This window comes from Dermacentor albipictus, chromosome 4 (genome assembly GCF_038994185.2).
Source record: "Dermacentor albipictus isolate Rhodes 1998 colony chromosome 4, USDA_Dalb.pri_finalv2, whole genome shotgun sequence".
Taxonomy (NCBI): domain Eukaryota; kingdom Metazoa; phylum Arthropoda; class Arachnida; order Ixodida; family Ixodidae; genus Dermacentor; species Dermacentor albipictus.
The window spans coordinates 39001588-39026064 of NC_091824.1; the positions used below are offsets into that span (position 1 = coordinate 39001588).

Sequence of the window (24477 nt, forward strand, 5' to 3'; positions counted from 1 at the left end):
TATTCTTGATGTGTTCATGTATAAAGTGCGGAATGTGTCGATATCGTGTATGGGCTTCTTTTTGTTGCATTCAACAAGAAAATTCACAGCAAAACTGATGCCAGCTGGAGGGTTCTGTAAATTTGTTGTGTTGCCCAGAAGGCTTAACTGGAAGCCTTCTGGGAAGCCTGCCTGTAAGCATGAAGAGAGTCTATATGTGAACTGTAACTGGTGGAAGGTTTTGAATGTTTTTAATGGTCCAAAGAAGTGCCATTTCGTTCTATAAGATCTGAACATCGCTAGCGTTGCCATACGGGTGTTTGAAGAAAATGTGGGTAATGAAGTAACGCACAAAACACCCGTGTATCCACAGCTTCGAAGTGTTGCCGAGTGGATTGATGAGAAAAGTAGACTAGCTTAAAGGAACCGGTACCGGTATTTAAAAGAAACCGTTTTCATGAAGCTTGCTTTTTTTTTCTTTTAACTTAAAAAAGCCTTTCCATGGAGCTCGCTTTTTCCTTCTTTCTTTCTTTCGAATCTTGTCCTTTTCATTGCACTCGTCAATGGTTAGTACTGGCGCGGCCCGCTGATAGTGAAGTGGAATTATGCAAGTTCCAGTAAGTATCGCCACGGCATTTTCTGTATCGCGGCATTAGGGTGCTTCTAGCACTAAGCCAGGAGGCGCTAACTAAGCGCGTAGCCTCCGAGATGAAAATGTGCTACGGACTCAAGTTTCAAAGGCGTTGCTTACACTGACCTAGTTTCGGTTTTTTTATTGCGACTCGCAGTATCTCCAGTCAAAATGAAGTTTATTCTTAGAATCTAAAAACACGTATCCATATTTTCAGTACAACTCAATGTTGCGCTACGGGAAAACAAAAGTGGATAAAGATAATGAGCAGTCGTGACGTATATGCCCCGGCAAGAATTTGCGTCGTCTTCGGCGCATTCGAGCACACACCCGCACGCACTCCGTAGCATGTCGTCTGCGCCGTGAGGCCCGTCTCGCGAGCGATATAGTTTATAGCCGTGCATGCTTATGCCGCGATAGATCATTGAGGGCACGTAGCACTCCTCCGCACGTAGATAGTTTCTTTAATTCTAGCCAATTCTTAGCCCCGCTCCTTGCGAACCGGCGTGCCACCGTCCGTAAACAAGGCCGAGCCTGCGCATCGCCCAGGTGTGATCAAGGTGTGCGTGTTGTGGTGCAATAACCATCAGGCGTGCCTATCAAAGAGGTGTGGCCCCGAAGCGAGCTCCGCAAAACCTTCCTCGCGAGGAGCCTGTGACTCGAGTGTGCAACTAAGCGGCCGCAGCGTCGAGTCATGGAATCGTCGGCCCCGGCCCAAGAGGCGTCCTCCCACGGATCGGACGCCGAGACGCTGCTCCCGGGACGGGACTCCCAGGAACAGCGTCCCCCGACTCCCCCGGTGCCGCTGGAGAGGCCCGCCTCGAAGCCGCCGGAGCCGGCGAAGCAGGCTCGCGAAATACTGCGAACCACGCTGGGATCGCTGGTGTACAAGTTTGCCAAGGGAATCCTGATCGCGGGGAGCCTCTACCTTATGGGCTGGCTGAACCTGAGCCCGGCCTGGCTTCTCATAGGGGTGGGCTCCTACGTCGCGCAGAAGAACTACATCGAGCAGAAGCGGATCCGCAGCGGCATCACCAGCGCCGACCAGGAGAAGGCCAGCATCCTGGCCACGATCGAGGACCTGCCCGCATGGGTGAGTGCTGCAGAGTAGGTCGCGGGTGAGTCAGTCCGCGCGCGCGCGCTGTGTGCATAAATCATATGCTGTCAAACATACCCTTCGATGCCCGGTGGGCGTGTCTGTGTGTGCGTGTGTGTACATGCTCCAATAGCACGGTGCCTGCGGGTGGCTGTATACAGGACAGGTTAATATTCGGTCGCACAGTAGCTGCGCGCGCCTCGCTCAATGCTTGCTTGCTCATCGTAATATATATATGTATATATATAGTCATATCATAAGCCAACAAACACTGACACCACCCCAGCAAAAAAAAAAGAAAAAATGCTCTTGACCAGTTGGAAACTTCCAATTGTGTTTTGGGGCACCCACTGGAAAAACCCAACAGGTCCAATTGGACCATTTTTTTTTTTATATATATATACAGTTGGACCCAATCGATCTCTGAATTAGGCTTGAGACCAATACGAAAACCGAAGGAAAGGAAGTTAAAAAAAACAACCTAGGTGGGTTCTAACCTTGATGTGACACAGGTATACCTGAAACTCCTTCCAAGAAGCACACTCATACATGAACACACTATGGCAGTTCTCTTCATTGACATACCCAACACTCGCCACTTCACTATGAGAGATGTATGTGAGGTACTATATGTGTGAGCAAAATTTGGTTGACCATGCGATGCCAGTGGCTGATGAGAAATTGGTAAAGTTGATAAATATTTAATGTGACAGGAAGCTAAATGCTTCTCTCCATTGATCACACCGAAATACAAACATCTTTTACTTTAAAACTAAGGTTATTGTGCTATTATTATTATCAACTATTCTGTTGTTTTGCGAGATTACTCATCGACTTCCAATCGGGTCCATTTGGGACCAATTGGCATACCAAGCTCCAGTGATGTCCAACTGGAATCAAGTGGACTTCTCATGATGCCAAATAGGAACTTGGGCCTCCGATGGCGTCCAGTTGGAGCCAGTTGGGTCCCACTGAAAAATCCACTGGACTCAATGTTTTTCTTTAACTAGGAAGGACAACATAGGGGAAATTACTTGGGCTTAATAAATGAAATAAAAAAATGATAAATTAATGGAAATGAAAGTGGATGGAAAAACAACTTGCTGCAGGTGGGGAATGATCCCACAACCTTCAGACAACTTGCCGCAGGTGGGGAACGATCGCAGGTGGGGAACGAACCGTCGGTGACATATATATATGTCACCAACGACGTTACCGGATGTATTGTTTGCTGGATTGCTATACGTGATTTTGATAATGAAGTACAGACATGCGCTGTCGTGATTACTAGCTGTTTGTGTTACTGCAGGAAGTTAGATATAGTGACTGGTGTGCAAGATTATAGAAGCAGACATATTTTTGTGGCACCAAATAATGATGCAAGCTACATTACTTCTGGCTTTCTCCCCTATGTTTAAAATTCACAACCAAACCCTACATTAAAGAGTGAAATCACAATTTAAAGGCGAGAACTACCCAAAACATACTGGTACATACATTACAACTGTGTTGCATTAGTAGAGCCAATTCACCTTGGAAAGTAAATTATCCAGAGAATATTATGGGATGGAAATAGAATTCCCAATAGTCTGTATGGATGTCAACAAAATTGTTTGATTCCTTAATTTCATGGGCAAAGTCTGAGAGTTTGCACATCAAATGAGACATTGTTCCTCAGTCAGCAGAATCGAAATAAAAAGTTTGCAGTTGATAATTGCTAACTCTGGACAGGTTATGTTACGAATCAAAACATGAAAATATTCCCCAGCATGTATAGTTCCAGATTTGAGCAAGTAAATGTAAGTGTGTTCATTAAATAGAATAAAACAAAAGATGAGAAATAATTAGGAAAAGCCTTTTCATGAAATCAAGGAGGTTCAAATGAAAGGCTTCTATGTACGTACGTGCACCAGTTCTGTAGGCTCTGTCATTAATTCGCACTGCCAACAAACATTCCCAAGAGAGCATGCTGCCTCTTTCTTGGGTGAAGGTAACGTTTGGCACTAGCACGAATTATATGCTGCAAATGTGATGTAGGCCACTTCCCAACTGCTTTGGTTTATCCTACTTTAAGAGCGCGCACCTTTTCAGGCTTGTCCCCAGACAATTACCACCATCTATCTGCATGCTTTTCCTATCTTTGAATGGTCCCTGAAACACTTTTTTAACTAATAATAAAACGACATCGCTATTAAATTTCATCGCCTCATGAATCTCCTGCCGCAAAAATTTGTAGAATCCTTCAAGCACAAGCAAAACCAGACATAGTTATCAGACTGGTGCGTTTATCAGACTAATGCAGCAACGCACAATTGTCGTGTTTAGACTGGCAGTGCAAAGATGAAATGGCTTTTGTGTCTTTCCTGAGACCACAGACATCTTTATATTCTCATTTATTTAACTTAAATGAGCAATAATTTTATGACTGAGGATGTTTTCGCAATCATGTAGTCAGCCAATTATTGTTGTGGGTCCAGCTGCTTAGGATGCTGCTGCATGACAACAATGTGGAAGCAAGAGCAAGCAATTTTTCGCTGCTTTTGACACGAGATTGACATGAGTTCTCTGCAGCATGCAGGGCAATAATATTTGACAAACATGTTCGCAGGAACCTCATTAACAGATGGGCAACATTTTTTACTATGTTCAAAAAGCATTACAGGGCCTCTTTAACATTGTGTGCCTGCTACTTTCAGGTCCCGAATAACACATGCATATCAGCTTAACGTCGCATTCTTGACAGGAAAATAGCAAGCACATAGTGTTAAAGAAAATGCATAAAAAATTAGATGACAATCATTGTTTGGGGACCGGATCAGCCCTAATAGCGTACATTTTTTAGAGTGTAGTGTACATGGAAGGTTACATTGCTATCTGAGCAAAACAGAGGTTCACGGGAAGATGGAGCCTTGAATTGGTCAAATGGGGTTGAGTGCTGAACCGTTGGTCAAAAATGAGACGTGACCAGCATTGCACTCAATAGGCCACATTCTCTAAAGTAGCTATAGACGATGCCTAGCCTGATGGGCACAGTTCAGGCTTGCCTGTAACAGCATGGTGTGTCGCTCATCTGCTTAAGCGTAGCACTACACATCTCGGCACAGCGCCCTATGGTGCATGCTGTGCAAGTGATCTGCAGCGATCGCATTTAGTTTCTGGCAAAAGCTGGAGTTTGTTTTTTGCAGACTATGAATTTGGCTTTGGGAGTTCTCAATATGTTCACGTGCTGTCAACCTTCAGGAGAACATTGCGCGAATATGTTACATGATGCTATGACAGGATGCTCCAAACCAACCAAATTTGCATCTGATTATGCAAATTTTGCTTTATATTAGAGAATTCTATCACGTCTGCATATGTATTGTAGTTTGTGGAAATATAAAGACGATAAAGACATGGACAACAGCAAATATAATACCTTGAGTATAGGTATTTCAAGTATAGCACCTTGAGGTAGTTCGTTAAAACACAGATCATCTAAAACTTTGTTGTGTTTGACTCTGTCCTCATTGAAGGAAAAGAAAAGAAGCACTAAATTTTATTTATTTGTTTATTTATTTCGTACTTCTAGCGTTGGTATCAGACATTTAGCAGGAGTGGGCATACACATAATTGGTAAAATATAAATGTAACATACATCATCACAATTGCCTAGTGAACATAAGAGAAAGTAACGCTGCACCGTTTACTATCATGCACATAATTATATAAATCAATGCAAAAACAAAATGTGTTCATAATTACCTGTATTTAAATTTGCATTTCCATGAACATCAAAATAGCTTACAGCCTATTGCATTAGTAGCTTTGTGCGTTCTGGTTAAGCTCGACATCGCAAGATGGCAGGAGCTGTGCTATTGCTAAACCTGTCTTTGGTATTCCATAAATGGTCCTATATATGCAAACGAACTAAAGATCTTTAGAACTCCCTAATAGATACTTGTAACTATAAAGCAGTACAACAAGACGGGACACCAGACAAAGAAAGACAGAGTAATTCCCAAGCTTCCACTTTATCAGTATTTATCTCTAATAAAAGCTAGGGCATCTTGAGAACACCCAAGAGAAATTTTACGTGTTCAAGTGGCATTTTTCACATCACCTTATTCACAGCATTTTTGCCCTTCCCTAATAGAAATTGCTGAATTGTAACTACCCTTGTTTGCATTGTTGTAACATTTCCAAAGATGATAGTTTGGGTTCAAGTTGTAAGTTTAGTTTCCGTTAAAGTTGGCGATCAAAATAAAGATATGTCCTGACTTTGAACACATTGTCACTGCTTCATTAGGAACAGCATGTCCATGGTGTCAGCTAAAATGCCATGGGAACAATGGATGAAATAAAGTGCACAAAGATAATGACCTCTATGTTGCATAATAAGCTGAGTCGCACATTGATGCAGGTTGTGACAATTGAATATAATGGATCTGTTGTGGCGGTAATCTGAGCATGCTGCAAATAAAGGTGTGAGTAGCGAGTGGCTTTTTAGGAAAGCAGCAAGTCACCCCACTAAGCGTTGGGCCAGCAAGAGAGCAATTGTAGTGACTGGTCCATTTCTATACAAAGTCGTGTGTGTTCACCTGAGTTCCACACTTGAGGTAGGGTACTATAGGAGAGCCATGTTTTTCTCCCATATTGCTTAAGATTCACTAATATGACAGTGCATTTTTTCGGAATCGAGCCCAATCAGAATTGAATTTTTCAACATCGATTGGCTCCCTTCCACAGCTTTCACAAGGAGCTGATTGCGATGGAGAAAATCTATCCCGATCGGGCTCAGTTGCAATCGAGAATGCACGGTGTGACATCCGTATAACTTGTATAGAGTACTTTAGCTATTTAGAAGTGTGGTGACCCCTGCTGAAAAATTAACCTGGGGTTTTTTTTCTGTCATGCAGGTGTTCTTCCCTGATACAGAGAGAGCTGAGTGGGTCAATAAGGTGAGTGGGAGAGTCGCATACCAGTGGCCAAGTACTGAATGCACCTGGGATCAAAGTTCATGTTTGGGTAGACTGTAGTCGAATATTGAGTGTTTGCACAGCTGAAGAGGGTATCTGACGTGGCTGTTTAAGATTGGCTCTATTACTTTAAACACTCGTGAAGCGAGAGAAAAAGAAAAAAAAATGAAGGCCCACATGCACCTATGTTTATTGCACTAAATCAAACAGCAAAACCACTTCTGTTGTAACACCCATTGTCCACAAGCAATAGTACTTGCTGCCATTGATTACTACTGACTCTCCTTGGAGCTGAACTGACTTTGTATCTTGAATTATGGATTCTTTTAAATGGTCCTACGTGTACCATATTCATGATGCTCTGTGATTAGAGCTGCTTATGTGAACACTGGTGTAACCGATGCAGCCGTCCTACGTCAAGGAAAAGTAGAACAACGTTAACAGTTGTTTCTGCCCATGGAGGGTGCATTTGCAGAAAAAGGAAACAATATGAGATTAGAGTAAGGTTAATTATTAATTGGTTTGCTGAAATATTCACAGCTGAAAACTCACTTTGGCATATCAGAAACACTGTTATGGTCTTTGCATTAAGCTTCCAGAGCTTCACACATTATAGATGGCACATGTAAATACCTGGGAAAAAAAACGTGTTTTTTTTTCTATCTGAATGTGCAAAACACATCAATACTAAACATAATCAACGAAAAAAAAAGAATATCTTGCAGAAACTTTTTTAGCAGTAGGGGGGGAAACGCTAAGCAGAAAACTGGAAGGGGGCTTCACCCAAAGTCACCTGTGGCTTGGTGAAGCCATTGTAATGTGGAAATAAAACAGTTGCAAAGAACATTATGGTATCCGGTCCTGTGTTTTTTGTGTCTGCCTTATTTGTGAGAATGTCTTTTAACATATCGCACATTAAAATGCATGCAGTATCAAATCCATTTCACACTTGGCCGACAACGCTGCGGAAGCTATTCGAGTAGTGTAGCCACAGAAGTCTCAATCTGTGTGCTTTGTGGTACATTGTTTTTGATCTGTGACGTTCTCTACAAAACAACTGCTTCACTTATTACAATTAGAACTTGTGGACGGGAGGCTATGTCAAATTGGGTATTATTTGTGTGCCTTTGTGTTGCACTAGGCGGCATACTATGTTTTGGTCACGAGTACAAGCGGTGTATGGTGGCTGCAGGTCGTAGAGACGTCACCGCTCTCATCAGCTGGCAAAGAGGTTCACGCCTGCTGCGCCTTCTGTGTAATAAGTGCATAATATTGCAAAACTATTAATCATTCAACCGAATCATTGTTAAACATAATTATGAAGAAAATTATATACAGACAGGACCCCAGGACTCTTTTTGGTGTTGTGTGAGGAGGTCTATAGAATAAGAAAAAAATGACGACCACACAAAACAGATGCTTAAGTAAACTGCTGATTAAAAATGGAACATCTTAAGAAGTGCATGTCATGAAAAACAGCAAAAACGCAAATAATACTAAAGCTCTAACTTTAGCAAGTTGCAAACTATAGTCGGATACAACTTTAGAAAAAAGGGGAGGCCCCGCCCAGATGACCGAAGCGGCGAAGTCACCGGCCGTCCGGCGCATGACGTCGGTCCAGAATGCGCGCCCATTGGTGCATCCGCCTCGGAGGAGTAAACGCCCCCTTTTTTCTAAAGTTGTATCCGACTATAGGCACATAGAGCAATCAGAAAAACCTGAATCAGTAGTTTGTTGCAGTAGAACATATACATAGTCAGAAATGTTTTGAGCGTTACTGCGATTTAAGTTCAAATGTACGAAGAATTTATTTGAAGGCAGGAAGCAATGCTATTGTACTGATACTGTGTGTTAGATTGTTTCATAGTTTTTTTGTGGCAAATTAAAACGAAAAGAACGCACAATTCGTTTAGTGGCTGGCGCTTCTGGACAGTTTGCTGAAGTCAATCGTGGTTGGTATGCCGCAGGAAGATTTATGATGGTTACTAAAGAACAGTAAACTGTATCGAAGTCCACGATAATGAAATCCCACAACAACAAAATATTTTCGTATCCCCAGCGAACGCCCGTAGGATTCAATGCATTTCTTACCTCTCGGCAACGAAATGACCCTGTACTACAATCCCGTATACGATGAAGAAGCTTGTAGGTTACACTTAATCAGGCTTAATTTTAAGTGATTTAATGTGACACATACTTATGTCTTTCACATGTGATGCACTACATTTTGATTGTGAGTGCAAGCAGTAAGGGACATGTGTCTTGTCTTCGTAGCGTTGCCTGCAATGCGTGAAACGGAGTGGATAAGTTTCTGCATTTGTGCTAACGTGTCTTGCTCTTCTGTCTGCTGCCGCACATGTGATAGGTTCCTTGGGACTACAATGCATAAAACAAGAATAATAATTCTTGCACACCCCCCGCACCTTGTTGTTTCCAGATCCTGTGCCAGTTCTGGCCATTTGTAGGGGACTACGTCAAGGACCTCATTCTCGAGACCATTGAACCGAGCGTGCGCTCCTCCCTGCCCGCATACCTGAGCAGCTTCAAGTTCGAGAAGATTGATCTGGGCGACGTGGTGAGCTTGCCTTCTGTCCGCAGCTCGGACACTTTTGACATCTTGTGCTTTGGAAATGCGCACTCGGCACCGGCAATTATTCGTGGGTACCTTATCCATGAGCCATCCCTTAGGTAGGAGCCTTTCTCTATTGGGTGGCATTATGTGCCTGCTACGCGTGAGGGATGAGCACGGAAATTAAAACCGTGGCGATGACAAAACATTGACCTAGTTAAATAAAAGAAGCTTTTTTTTGAGTACAGGTTCTGATTCCTGTGTGTGTACATATTCTCTTTATTATTGTGTGCCCAACGTTTTCCTGCCAGATTTGCTTGCGTAATTAACATAAACATGCCCAATGCATCATTGGTTGGGAAAATGGGCTTTCTTGTCAAACTGCCGGGTTTTCATTTCAAGCTGAGTAGTGCAGATACTCCTTCTCAATTGATCAACAGCAGCTTATCACTGTTCTTAAAAAAGAAGGTATACAATCTGGGCATTCTACTGGTACTAATTTTTGAGGCTGAAACTTATAGGACAACAAAGATAATTTAGAGGAACCTCAAATAGCAACAAGCAATTAAATGCTAAAAAGATAGGTGTAATGTTAAGAGACAGGAAGGTGGTTTGCTTTGTAGACCAAACGTGTGTGGCTGATACAGCCGAACCTCTTTGTTACGAAGTTGCACCCAGGATGAAAATGTCTTCATTATATCTGATATTTATTATAGGTATATATATATTCATTACATGCTAATATTGGCGAAACACATTTCAGACTTTTATTATACCTGATAAATTATTATAGTCATATTTGATATTTTGTTCTTGACCCCTTCATCCTGGTTGCGGCGGCCGCATTTTAATGTGGGCGAAAGGTGAGAACACTTATGTACTTAGATTTAGGCACTCACCTAAACAACCACACTAATCGGTATAGTGGTTTAGCTCTGAGTGCCGTTTATATCTGTCTCCCCGAGTGGACGTAATAGTTAACATTTGTCGGAAAATGCCTTTTGCACGCACTTTGCGTCTGCAACAATGGCCTCGTGAGTTCAGGCAGCCGCGCAATAGCCCAATCGTTCCAGTGCCATCGCTCCGACGGCATAAAACTTCCCAGCCCCACACCCAAACTTAGGCAAAGTACATGCCACGCTCCTGCAGATAGCACATTTCCCAACCATGAGTGCCACAGTTCTCCTCGCACAAAGGGAACCCTGACCAGCACCACATCTCATGGACAAGCTCCCCTCCCTCTGTTTCCTCCTGCTTGGCCTGTTGGAGCTCATGCTCTAAAGAATTTTTGTTGTTATCCCATTGGTGCAGGGGCTTATAGATAGCACTATAGTAAGATAAGATACCACGGCACACTGTTGGGCAGGGCACACTGGGGAATTTAATCTTGTGTGGCCTAGTTGCAATGCTGGGACTGAAGACACAAAGATAAGAGTGTTGTGTTCGGGCTAGCTTGTCTCACACAATGCTCTTGACAGAGAGGCTGCAGTGGGTGTGTAACATGTCCTCCAGCATTCTTGCATAACAATTGCGGCGTAATTTCACAGCTGCTCAATGCAATATGAAATATGCCTTTGGCCCTATAGGGGACCCTAGGTAACACTATTAGGTTAAGCTTTATTAGTTAACTGTGCTTCTGAAATAGTGAACAGGTTACTAGGGGAAGCTCAGTGAGCCAGGAAAGATGCAAGAATAGTAGACGGGTGGTGATGTCACTCTTGATTCCTTGCACCAACCTGTCTTGATGTTATGGATTTTGACAGTGCATACTTAACTGTCCATCTTGTAAAGATGGACTGTGTGGTACTCTGAAGGGACCAACGGCTCAGCCTAGCAACTTTCACTAACAACACCTTGTGGGCTAGTTTATTTGTCATTGATCTTTTGTCTGTCTTATACTCCTTTTTTTTTGCACCAATATTTTCTGCTGTTTGAAGTTCAAAGACAAAAATTTCTGTAACTTCTCTTGAACCAGAATGCTCCAACTCTCAACATTATACTAGCTTTAGGATGCACGATGTCACATCGTGCATCCGGTGCAGACATTTCTGTGAAGAAATAAAAAGTAAAAAAATAAGAAGGAATCTTCTGCCTCCATTTTCTGCAGTAATAATCAATGCTTTTTTCTTCAGATGCATAAAAAATAAGCACTTCAAAACAGTACTTGTTCAGATTGGTTTAGTATTAATTTTCAGCATCACCAAGGAACACAAAACCATCAGGGAACATCAGGTGTATCAGCTTCAGCAGTTGAAGTTGAGGAGTACTGTTTATGGTTTCTCTAATGATAACTGTCCAGCTACGGTCTTATCAATTTGTCGTTGAGGCATTATGTGCTGTGTGATATTAGATTTTTAAAAAATGTGTAATTGGTTAATTGAATTGTCTGTTTTTTTCTTGCGGCATGTGAAATCATGCCCATCTGCTATGCCTTGTGTGGTTCCTGTGAAAACAGTGTGTATTTTGCTGTGCTACTCTCTCGAAATTCTTAACTTAATCCTATTTTTCTGCAGTCTGTTTCTTTGCTGCAACACAGCATTGCAAGCTTTCATTGCCCTGAGAAATCATTCTTGCTGCGTAAACTTCTGAGAACGCAGATTTAGGAAAAAGTGGCTGTGTAATATAATAAATATTGGTTGTCAGATGCCAGGGAGGCTTCACTTTTTGCTTACTATGTTTCAATCAGATATGTGCGCTCATAAGTATGAGATATGTAAATATATGAGCTACAACTTCGAATGGAAGTGTTGATGGTCAGTTAATTGGACTCGCTTATTGTATTCCTGGTTTCTGTACTTGCCAAGAAATTGGGCAGATTTCTCGCTGACACGGTACTAAAGATTTACTGAGGCTTGTGATGAATTTAATTCGTTATGACTCTGGTTGACAGGTGACAAGCTGCCTTTCTGAAATTTAATGATTGATCACAGCCTTGCCTCCTAACTTTCTGCAGTTATTATTACACATTAATGAACCCTAGAGGGTCAAAATTAATTGGGAGTACCCCACTATGACATGCCTCATAATAAAATTGTGGTTTTGGCATGTAAAACCCCAGTATATGATAGTTCTAATTGTTGTAGCACATCCTTTGCTGTAAAAATATACATAATAAATAGGCATCTCTTGTTGTGCTTTACTATATAGTATACTGGCATTTTTTGTGCCTTATTCCCTTGTCTCTCAATTCAGAGTGAAATTTTCAGCAGCACCTACTTTGTGGAACTTGTTTATTTATTTGTGTAGAGTATTCCTTTGCTCATTATTTAATTGCATAGCAAGTGGACCTAATTATCAGAATGTAGACCACTTCAACTGTATCTGAAGTTGAAAACATAAATTTCATCATACTGTTAGCGGTACATCTGCTGGTAGTTTGCTTGATATGTTTCTCACACCTCCCGCAAGATTATTTGATGCGTCTACTAGCTCAATTTCCATAGCTTACTGTTTCACATTGTTTAATTAAATCTCTATCCCAGCTGAAATTACTCGCTTCATGCATGCACGATTTCTGGGCCGGCTTTTATACATTCTTTTAGCTCAGCCAAGGATAACCATCTTGTTTTGTTAGTTTCTATTTTTTGCTTCATGACTTTCACAACAGCTGGCCCCAGCACCTCTATCCATTGTGCTGTGAGTGTGTAAGTAATGTTCCCCCAGCTGGCTCCTAGGGTTTGCTTTGTGATTGCATAGCGCAAAAGAAATTGTTTATTCATACACGCTGAGTCAGACGCCTTTTGACTGCGGCATCATATGGTTGCATTAGAATAGCGCATCGGTGTTTTTCAGTACACGTGTACATGAGGGATGAAACTTGTTTACAAACTATGGATGTCTTGTCGGAGGTCACTGATTTGATTGCAACCACGGTGGCTGGCTGCAGTCTTAACAGGAGCAGAATCGAAAAAAGCTTGTGTGCTAATATATGAGGTGCATGTTTAAGAAGCGCACGGAGTTCACGATAAATTAATCTGAAGCCCCACCCAGCAGCACCTTTCATAACCAATTGGTTTCGGTCATTAAGCTCCGTATTTTTATTTGATTTTTACAAACTATCCATTCTTAAACGTATCTGAAATAGGGATTGAAATGTATATTCTGTTTGAAAATAAGGGTATTCAATGGGAAAACATTTTTTTCTTTCTTTGAATATTTTACTATGGCTGAATATATGCTTAAAATTCTATTGTAGTCTAATGTTCGATTTAAAGCAGCAGATTTTATATATATACAATAATGGAGACATTGTCTTGCTCAATAGCTGCTGAGCCAAATTTGGTGAGGATTGTTACAATTAAAAGGAAAAGATAGCATCTACCCGCTGTTGAGAGAACTTTTTTAATTAGGCTCATCAATTTCTTTGAAGAAAATTCCCCTACATAGGAAAATTTTGAAATAATGTTAAACATCAGGTTAGCAACTAATATGGTGATAAGAAAATGATATTACAACTATGTAAACTTCATTTCTTGCAATGTCTGAAGCGGACAAAATTGATAAGTATATACTACAGTATACAGTTCTCTGAATAACTTGTAGATAGCAGTATAAAAAAAGAAAAAGTAAAGCTTTATAAATGCTGTAATCATGTTATGTAAGCTGTATAAAAATGTTTTATTTCTTTACTTTAGACCATGTAACAGATGGAATTTACAAAATTGGGATATATGTGTTCATTGCATATGTTAAAGGATGTCCATTCTGTGCTACAATATTTTTTTCTTTGGAATTAATTGAAAATGTCACTTCAAACAGTTGGTAGAACTTGGCTTCCTCTCTGAAATGCAGCAGACATCAAAAAAATCAATTCATCTGTTTGATGATAGCATTTTTGGGTTTCACATGTGTATAAATAGAAAAATTGGACGAGACCATGAGTGAGAGGTTCTACTTAAAGGGAGCCCATTGTGGAATATCAAGAGGAATTCATGTTGGAAAAAAGTTATTTGGGTAAAAACGGACACAAGAAGGCACTAACGGAGAACATAAACAGTGGTGTTTCCGTTGTCCATTCTTTCTTGTGTGTGCGTCTGCACCCCTAACTGTTTTCTAGCATGAACTCCTAACAACTAGCTCAACTGTCTGTCATTCTAAATGTTAAGAGGGAGCTGCCTATCAAGGCCAACTCCAATTTTCCTATTCAAAGTACACGTGAATCACAGAAATGCTCTCATCCCACAACCACTTGACCAATTTGAACGAATTTCACTGCTTTTTAGAGATAATGCAGAACTCTATAGACTGTAGGTAGCATACATCTGATTTAGGGCCTCAAATATTTTATGAAAATTGCTGTAATTTAAAAAAAGTGAAGCATGAGGTTTACAAAGCTGCAACTCTTCATCAAAAACAGATATTGCGGTTCTTTAAACTGCACCTGTCGAACAACCTGAAATTCACTAATTTTATATATAAGTTTAAGATTATGTGAAATTTGTGGGGGTTATGTGAAATTTGAACCCTAGCCTCTGCGTGAGGCTAGGGTTCAAGGCTTCGGGTCTAGCCACACACAGTCATTCCGTAGTACTCCCCAACCTGCAGCGCGTGTAATCGCAGCTACGTCGGGTTCAGGCAAATAAGATAACCAGTGGTGTCAATTCTAACAATGTTTATTGCTGCGAGCAATAAGTAACACTTGCATAGGGAAAGTTTGCTCTGTAATAGGTAGTAAATAGGCTTGCCTTGTTGCGTGTGGTAGTTGGGCAACAATGTCACTCACGGTTGTGGCAGGTATCCGTTACGTCAGTGGTCCGGTTCGAAGTTTGGGTGCCAGAGAGAGCGAGGCTCCCCTGGTGATGTTCTTTATACCTTTTTACATCTGCTAGAAGAATGTCCTCCTCGCACATTTTATACCTTTCCCCTGAGTTAGGGAGGAAGGGTGGGCATGCGTCGCGAGAGAGAGGGAGAACAGGGAGAGGGCGTAGTGCACCTTTTCCGTGTCTATGCCGGCTCTCGACGCATCCACAACATGCAAACATGATGACGTGAGTGCGCGGGAGAAAATGGGTGCATGTGATCCCCACAAATTCTTAGTGTTTACAAGAGTTTTGCAGGAGCCCTACTCACAACTCAGTCATATATTACAGAGTGGTGTACAATACATCAATTTTGTCTGGTGTAGGTGTATCACCAGGGGCAGTTTACAGAATGACAATGTCGTTTTTCATTGCAGAGTTAGAGTGGTAAACTTGAGAGTTTCGTTTCCTGCAGTTGCCGCAATGTTCAATGATTTTTATAAAACAAAGAATTGGCGGCGTAAATTAAAAATCTACTTCATACAGTCAGTATACTTTAGGTCTCGTTTAAATGCGACAAATTTAGTCGAGTTCGGTGCAATGGATATCACAAATATCACCGCCCGTGTCGTTTTGTGTTCTCTTCAGCTGTCCCCGTCTTTATTTGCGGTCGATGTGATATGGAGTAAACACCAGCTAGGCCAAACTGAAGTTCTTCTGGTGCAATGGATGCTGAGAAAATAATTTTTTTTCATTGCCATGTGTTTCAAATAGATAGCAGCTCCTGAGAAACAGCTTTCCTGTTAAGCTAAGCCTTATCCATAAATGGCGCTTCTGTAGTTGTGAAACAGCCACTCTGGCAATGAAGGGAAACTTATGAAGCCAGAAAAGAGTCAGTACACAAGATGTGATGGCGACGCTGCACTGAAATTCTTGCACCACCTCACCACGCTGTCACAAATTTTGACAGTGTCTGTTCTGGTCACATTAATTATTTGTTGGTAAAGAAGGATTACATTGCATTATAACCGAGCCTATGACTCAACCTAGTAAGTTTCAAGAATTCTCGCCTGGCCCAAATATCAGAAAATCTTTTGAAATTGGTGATGTCAATGCCAATGCTGAGATTTCAGTGCAAAATGCAAGAAAAAGGAAAGCTTGGCCTAATTTTTGCCAGTATAGGTCAGCCCCCTCCCTTTAATTTTTTTTTTTTGCCAAATGGATGGGCAGAGTTCAGAAAAGATGCTTTTATTATTTATTAATTATTTGTTCCATACTGAGGACTCCAGGTCAATGCAAAGAAATATGAAATGTGATGCACAACAAAAAGGACCAGAGCAATGTAAGCACAATAATTTTGTCTCACAGTCTGATCTCCTGCTTCAGTAAACCGGTTCCATTCACACATCGTCCCTGGGGAAAAAAAAAAAACTTGAGCCGATTAGTGCGTGCAAAATGTAGCATTATGTAGTTTTGTTGGCAGTTTTGCACGGGCCTATACTAATTCAAGGTAATAAATATGGTGGTGGATCTGGTTCACGAGGGTTGCAATGTGGGCTTGTTGTTGTTGGCTGTGTGTGTCCCTTTGCGTCTTCTCTTGTCCCGTCTTTGAATCGCGCTACCATATTTCCCTTGAAGGTGGATCTGGAGCCACTTTTTTATTGAAAAGTTGAGAGAGCAATTCTAGCCCAAAAAACTTTTTCGTTCTTGTACTTCTAATGGTTGAGTCTTACCAGTTTAAGGTGGGCGAGCGTCACTCTTTGCATGTAACCCTTTAACGGTCCGTGCTGCACATCCTAACCTTTGTGGGCTCGCTGTTATAAACACTAACATAGTGCGAATTGAAAGCAAAGAAAATATGAGCAAGATTCACAGTAGCCATGTCACCTACATCCATTTGTTGTATTTGCCCACCATACAGTACTATTCATTATTAAAGGGAAAATCTAATTAGTACTTGGAACTTGAACATCTCTTCAACTTCACAGGGAAGATGTGCTTCAGATGGCGTGTAGATGTACTATGGTAAAAGACTCTTCTTTAGGCCTTCATAGCAAAATTGAGCTGTTGTAAGCACTGGAATACCAGTTAGCTAACTAGATTGGGTTGAATTATGGGGCTTTATGTGCCAAAACCACGATCAGATTATGATGCACTCCGCAGGGAGGGGGGACTCCGGAAATTTGGACTACCTGGTGTTCTTTAACCTGCACTTAAATGTAAGTGTGCAGGTGTTTTCACATTTTGCCCCCATCAAAATGCGGCTGCCGTGACTGGGATTCGATCCCGCGACCTCGTGCTTAGCAGCCCAACACCATAGACCAGTTAAGTGTTACCTTTGCCATTAGACTGCGCTGCAAATCACTGGTAAGGGCCTGCACAATTGTTTTCACATATCACTAACATCGTGCCTTCTTCGTGTCATGCAGCCTCCCAGGATTGGAGGAGTGAAAGTGTACAAGGAGAATGTGTCGAGAAATGAGGTCATCATGGACATGGAGCTGTTGTGAGTGCAGTATTGCTTTCCGCTATTTCCAACTGTGAACAAGAAAGTGTGCTGATCACGTTTGTTTCTTTTGTCGCGCTTTGGCTCAGGTGTGATGTGTTACAAAAGAGAAATCCACTGTTTTCTTGTCGGTTTTCATTCACACTGAGCTTTTGGTGAGAATTCATTGGTTCCTTGTGAAGCTGTGTAATTTCGCAGCCATGATGAAAACTGGGCAGACGGAGTAACTGAACGTATAGCCAGCGCAGTCTGTACAAGAGACTGAAGTGGCCACGTGAGCAGAGCAGGATAAAATGTGTTCACTCAGTGTGAAAGTTGTCCTCTGCATTCCTGGGAAGCCACCTGTCCAAAGCACTCGGGTCGCACTTGTCACCTATTTCCAAAGCGCACGGCATTTCATTGCCCATCGCTATTGGCACCCGCTGTCTTTTATCAATTTGCTGGCAAGCTGATATGTACCAGCAGGTCAAATTAAACTGTAATAAACTGGTTAAAAATGAGAGAATTGCAACTTTTGCAAGGTGTGATATACCGAAGGAGGTCTGATAGTCAGTGAATGTGTTGGAACTTTATGCCAGAAATATCCGAAATAAAAGAATATAAAGAATTGAGTGAAATGGCAGAAACAAAATTTAAGCGCTGATGAAAAAAACTCAATATCAAAACAATTAAAAAGGAAAGACTGGTATGAGAAAAATTGCAATTAACAGGAAAGAATAAGCGGCATAAGCAAATGCAGTAAGAGCTTGTTAATGTGGATTTCTCGGGACCAGAAAAAGTGTCCGGATTAATTAACTGAACATTAAATTATTGAATGACCAAAAAACAAACAAAGGCTCAGTATACATTGACGCAATCACGGAGGGCAACGATGCAGTTTTCAAGGCACATGGCCAATGCAGTGTGAGATGTGGCGTGTACCTACAGAGTGTTCCTGTTGTTCCGGTGATTATGGTGGTGGTGGCCGTACCCTTTGTAACCGGTTGCTGCAATTTGAACAGCCAGGCCAAAGATGCCAAAACAATTACTAGAAACATCTAAATATGGTAAAGCCCATTAAATCTGGAAATAAAATAAGAATAAAACATAGGAACAAAAAGAAATAGAAAAAAGAAAAGATAAAGGCCGGTAACCCTCAGTTCCTTCAGACACAGCCCACACCGCTATCGGTAACTGTGGTGCACAACACAGTCTTACCACCAGTCCTTCAGGCGACAACAACAAGTTGTTGTCGTGTCCTCAACAAGTCCTGACTTGCCCTCACTTTGTTTGAAGCCCAGAGCAGTAGCCAAAGATGACCTGTGGGTTTGCAGGCAGATATTGGGGCATTCAAGGATCATGCGCTCTGTGATCTCTTCTGCTGCCTACAGAGGGCGCATGTTGTCTGCTGGCTGCATGTGAATCATGCTCCCTACTTGCGTGTTCGCAGTGCCCTTGCTTTGGCCTCAGCCAGCAAGCCGTTACCCCATGTGTTGTCGTAAATATTCTCTTATATGTCAGACCGTTCTGCCCGATGAGAGTGCCTGAGAAGATTTTGTTTCTGCTGCTTTCTTCCATCCATCTGCCTCAATGCATTGCGCCTGGCTGCGGATGTGTTTGATTGGGTGCCCTTCCTCTTGGTCAGTTGCTGGTTGGTCTCTTCTCCTTACACAGTGTAGGCAGGGCTATCGCACACTTCCGTGCCCTCGCCTATACTCGTCTCTTCCTCTTAGTCAATGTGCAGAAGAATGAGAGACACACAATGTCCCCGTTGCGTCTCCCTAATGGACCACGTGGGTTTCTCAAAGTTCAGCTTTGCCACTGCCTCTCTGGCCTCAAAGGAAGATCAACACAGGTCCCCTTGGACCGTCTTACTTGGGGTCATCATATGTGCGTTTTTTGCGGGTATTCCCACGTCCCACTGCTGCCTTTCAAGATATTCTCACGTTCCAGAAGAGAGACATAGCACTGCCAATGAAAATGTTAGTCCCGGCATTACCACCGCCTTCCATGGTCCACACATCACTTCCAACTGGTTGTGCTGGTTATACGCATGATAAGCGTCTCAATACACATTGGCCTTGCACTGCCTTATCTCGAACATTTTTCTGGTACATATTCACTCAGGTAGTCCAGGTGAGTGGAGATGTGAACTTCCAGGTAGCAATACGATGTGGTGCAGTTCCTGCGGATGACAATGGCAATGCAGACACTGGCACATTGTTTCGGTTGGACGTCAGTGCCATTTTTGCCTTTTTGTGTTATTTATTTGCAGTGCACCATGTGCAGCACACTCCGAGCGTTGTCCAATTTAACTGGTGCACAGCCAAGTATTTCCGAACTAATGAGAGTTGATGACATTAAATACCTAATGCATATGCTTGCTGGGACCAGAGAGCAAATCTGGATTATCTCCTTTTCTGAACTAAATGAGTGTAGAAATGTTGAGATCTTACTGCATTTGAAATAGTAAGGAACCCACAATTACGGAATGCATTAATGCAAAAGTAAATAGAAAGAAAGCTTGCAGAATTCTTTCAGAGTTGACTTTTGACTATCCATGACTTTGATGCACTAGGTGGGACTGTAAGAACAAACTTAATGACAAAGGAGCACAGAGGAACACAGTTAGAAGTTCAGCTTCAAGTTCTACGATTCAGATTAAACACGTATTTCATACTGTAACTGTTCGGCAGTAATGTGCCTCTGTGTTTTGATACAAGCTAAGTGCTTGTGTCAGTTGATGAGACGGTAGTCGGAACTTATTCATGTACAGTTTAACCGACTTATAACAATATTCAAGTGCAAAGAAAATCACATCATTTGTATAACCGATAATTGTTATAACTGGGTCGCAGGAAAAAAACAGAAGGGACAGACAATCAGACATTTTAATTAGACTAATAAGTACAGTATACCCCCGTTATCTTGAAACTGTAGAAACCAGAAAAACATTTTGAGTTAAGTGGAGTTTCAAGATAAATGAAATCACAAAAATAGAATCCCGCTGGCCACACATAGACCACATGGAAACATTACAAAATCCTGCCAGTAATATTCTCAGTTACTTTCACGTGCTGTGGCACCAGATGGATTGGTGTTTACGTGCAATGGCTTTACTGGCACTGTGCCAAGACAGCATGCTTTGCGCAGAGTTTAGACGTTTGATCCCAATGCAATATTTGCAGCCAGTCATCTGAGCATAACCACTTACAGACACCCAAAAAGCTGATGCTGCTATTTTCTGCGTTATAATGAATTCTGGATAATTTCACTTCGAAGGCCAAGACTCAACTGCAGAATATGGTAAGTGTCACGTCTTTAGCAGACGTCCCAAAATGACGTGGCATTTACGTGTCATGCGAGCATGAAGCCAGTGTCCTTACCAAGCCACGATCTCGCGTAAACACTGTGGGCTCGCACTCTGGCTTCTTTTGCTGGCACGTGGGCTGATCGCACCTGCTCAAAAGTGCCAGTCATCTCTCTCAAGGTCAAGATTATTACGCTGTATAATTGCAACCACAGTTAGGTGGACACTCCAGGTGGATTTCCTCTGTTGTTGTGGCTGTGAAGTTCCGTCTAATGTTCAAGCACAATAACCTCACGGTCGCACAGCGCCGCGTGCTGTAAATGGGAGGGAAAGCATGCGAGGCTGAGCAGAGGATTGTGGCTTGATCTCGCGTGCACAGGGGAGGCAGGCGGGGAGGGTGCGTGCCGACTTATCGTGCTTGCGAGGGGTGGCGAGAACAGCGAGAAATCTAATAAAACTACTAGCCTTACTGTGTATAGCTATCTAATAATTTGCTGTCGCAATCAATGCTTCGCCTTTTGGGTGAAACTGTAACTTTTTTTCTTTCAATGCACGCACCCAGTAGCTAGATTCAATTGCTATAACCAATAATATGGCATAGGAGCATTGCAGTAAGCAGTTTAATTTACCATAAAACACAAACAAAAGTTGATGGCGCATCATCTGCTCACTGTTATATCCAATATACTGTTAGAACTGGTATTGTTATAAGTGGTGTTCGACTGTACTAAAGATGACTGTAGCAGTTGTGTGACCCCTCATTTTTTCTTTTCTTTTTCTTTTACAGCTATTCCGGTGACTGCAAGTTTACGATCAAAGTGAAAGGCTTCAAGGCTGGCATTCGAGATCTGCAGGTAAAATAGGCACACCACATCATCACATGGCTGGATGGCTACGGTTGGGTCGCTCACTCTGGGTGGTCTTGAATTCATTTCCTTCTGTGTGTGATGTTGCGACTAAGTGAAAGAGAAGGACCCTCCATCCTATGTCTGCAATTGAATATAAAATGCTTCCTATTTAGTATGTGCTGATGTTTAGTATCACAATCCTTCGTGGTTTTTGTTGCTGTTTCTGTGTTTAAAAAAAATTTACCGCTGCCTCTCAACACGTCCTCCTCCCTTATGATTTATTTGTGTTCTGCACATTTCGCAAGGAGCAGTAGATGATTTTGGTCATGAAAAAAAAAAAAGTGTAAGACACATGACAAGTGAGAGGACATGGCTGCAGCAATGTTTCACTGTCAGCACTGTGCTTGTCACTTGACCTGCTTCTCGCATTATTTTTTTCATGGTGATCGCTGGCCAACTAGCTCATCTTTGTATCCTACTTCAGACAATTTCGAGCGCATGCCAGTATTTGTCAAAAGACAGACAGGTGCTGTAACTAGTACAGATGATCTCTGACTGTAATGACAAAAACGCATCATGTGCCATGTTTAGCCCTAACTATGTCACATGACACCACTGTTTCATTGCAGCGAAATCATTTTAGCGTGACAGCATTATTCTCGTTTGCTTTCTCCCTTATTTTTTTTTAAACATATGCACACAGAAGCAGATCAAGAAAAACGTTGGTTGAGCAACTTGGGAGAGCCCTGTGCAGGGTGACAAAGGCACAAACAGCATGCGACAAAAGAAATTAACTGTAATGAAAAAGTATCAAATAAATCAAGTTGATCGGTAGTTTGGGTCAAAGTAAAAATTAAGACAGATCACAACTGAGCCTTTTTCAATGGGCATCTATCATGGCCCGACACCATGGACAGTGTTATCGGAAATATCAGTGGGCCAGTCCTGATGGCAGTTCGCTGGATTGTGCGATGCCTTCCATAGCAGAGTGCTCTACGTAGGTTATCGCAAAGCAATAGCTGTGGTTTACATAACTGGATGTGGGTGTGCTCGGTTGTACATCCCCTTTTCAGTTACAAATTGTGGTGGACTGCTGGAAGTGTGGGAGTTACATAATGTTATCCCAAGGCACTGCAGACGCCACTGACGTCAAGTCGAGGGGGTGGGATGATCTCTTATGCATTTTCTAGTGAGACCTCATAACTACAGGGAAATTAAATACGAATCTAGCGTACATCCATCCACATAGCTTTTCTTGTTTTTATGGAAAGAGTTGAACGGCAGATTTGTGCACTGGACAAGCTGTTTATTGGACGCAAGCATTACAAGCACGGAAGAATGATTCTTGCGCCACTGCTAATGAAATGCATTCCATCGAACGTCCCGTCTAACCTTTGCCAGCGTGGTTGTTTTTAGCAGTACCTTGCATGCTGAACTGATATGGAGCCAAATTAAGTGTTCTTTGCCACCGCTGGACAGAAATTTCAACAGCAAGTTGTGTGGACAAGTGTGTACGTCATGACTGAAGGGGCTATAGCGATAGGTTAGTGTGTAGTGATAATTACAGCGATAGGTGCGTGGTATGTTACATTATTATTTTTTTTTTTCAATACTGCTGCTCTCATTCAAGAGCCTGGCAATGTGGGTTACAAGGCAAATAATTCAAACGATAAAGAAAGAAAGGTAAATGTGATTAGCTATACTATGTGAAAGGAACAAAAACAGTTCAGAAATAACAAATGCTTGTGGGAGGTATGGTAATATGATGTTAGCAATGATTTTAAAAAAAGAAAGCGACAATGATAGCTTCACTACATTTGTATCGTGCTTGAGAGTAACGAAAAGAAAATGCTGTTGTTGTGCTGTTATGCTTCGCTTGAGCATAGGCATTGTAGGCACACAGGCAGCAGATGGTGGACATTAAGAGTAGATGTCGTATAAACTCGCAGATGATCATTAAGCAATGCGGAAGCAATGCTTTGCACTTGCTTGAGTGGGAAGCACGAGGGCTTGGCTTGATCCACTGGCTGGAGCGTCGACTTGTCTTCTCATTCCTGTCTTCCAGATACACGGCAATGTGCGGGTGGTGATGCGGCCCCTCACCAAGCAGATTCCCCTGGTCGGCGGCGTGACTGTGTTTTTCCTCAGACCTCCCGTGAGTAGACGTGGACATCTAGCGCTTGTGTGGATGGCATTTGCGTAGTGTGTCGCTAAATGTCACCAATGGCTTCTCTGGCATGTTCGGCTTCCAGTTGTGCGTATTGTTGTCTGGTTGTGCGGCTGCGATTGGGAGCTTTTCTAGGGGTTCTGACCCTATCTGCCTACTCTTTTTTTTTTTATCACTACACTTTGAAATTGTGCTGTAACTTTCCCAGCTGGCTGCTTTGTCCACCCATGTTGCCACAGTGCTGTGTTCGGGTTTTGTGTCAATCGCGGAGCCACGTGTTTTGATCAGCAGCTGCTTTCCTACAATCGCAGGCATTGTTTGCAGACAGAAAGTTGCATGCAATAGTGGCTGCCAGTCTTTTTTTTAATGCTTTATATATTTTTCGTTCACCAGATACTTGATGACTTTACTTAAAGGGCCCCTGAAATGCTTCAGACAAATTTTGTGGGTGCGTAGGGTACAGCTTAAGTAGAACATTCGCACCACAATTTAAGTGAAGCGTTACGTATTAATGGAGCTACAAGCGATTAGAAGTTACCGTCCTCCCTAGCCATGCTTTTCCTCCTGAACTCGCGCGCCGAGCGAGTGGCGCTAAGCTCCGCCTTCACTGGTTCTGCGTCACAATGCGACGTCACATCGTTCACTTCCGGTTGTTTTGGAGCACGCCCCCTCCCGCGCGAGACCTCTCCGCTAGCG

At 42.3% G+C, this 24477-nt stretch overlaps 1 protein-coding gene across 2 annotated transcripts in view; it reads left to right on the plus strand.

Annotated features, from left to right (window-relative positions):
• The first annotated feature begins 805 nt into the window (after positions 1–805).
• Esyt2 (extended synaptotagmin-like protein 2) overlaps positions 806–24477 on the plus strand; it is a 93043-nt gene continuing 69371 nt past the window's right edge. The window contains exons 1-6 of one of the 2 annotated variants that reach the window (XM_065443758.2): positions 806–1703; positions 6605–6646; positions 9102–9239; positions 17401–17477; positions 21554–21620; positions 23680–23769. In XM_065443758.2, the coding sequence (XP_065299830.2) occupies positions 1305–1703; positions 6605–6646; positions 9102–9239; positions 17401–17477; positions 21554–21620; positions 23680–23769 (813 nt within the window). In that variant the 5' untranslated portion in view covers positions 806–1304. The remainder of the gene's footprint in view (positions 1704–6604; positions 6647–9101; positions 9240–17400; positions 17478–21553; positions 21621–23679; positions 23770–24477) is intronic. The other variant, XM_065443760.2, reaches the window with a different exon arrangement.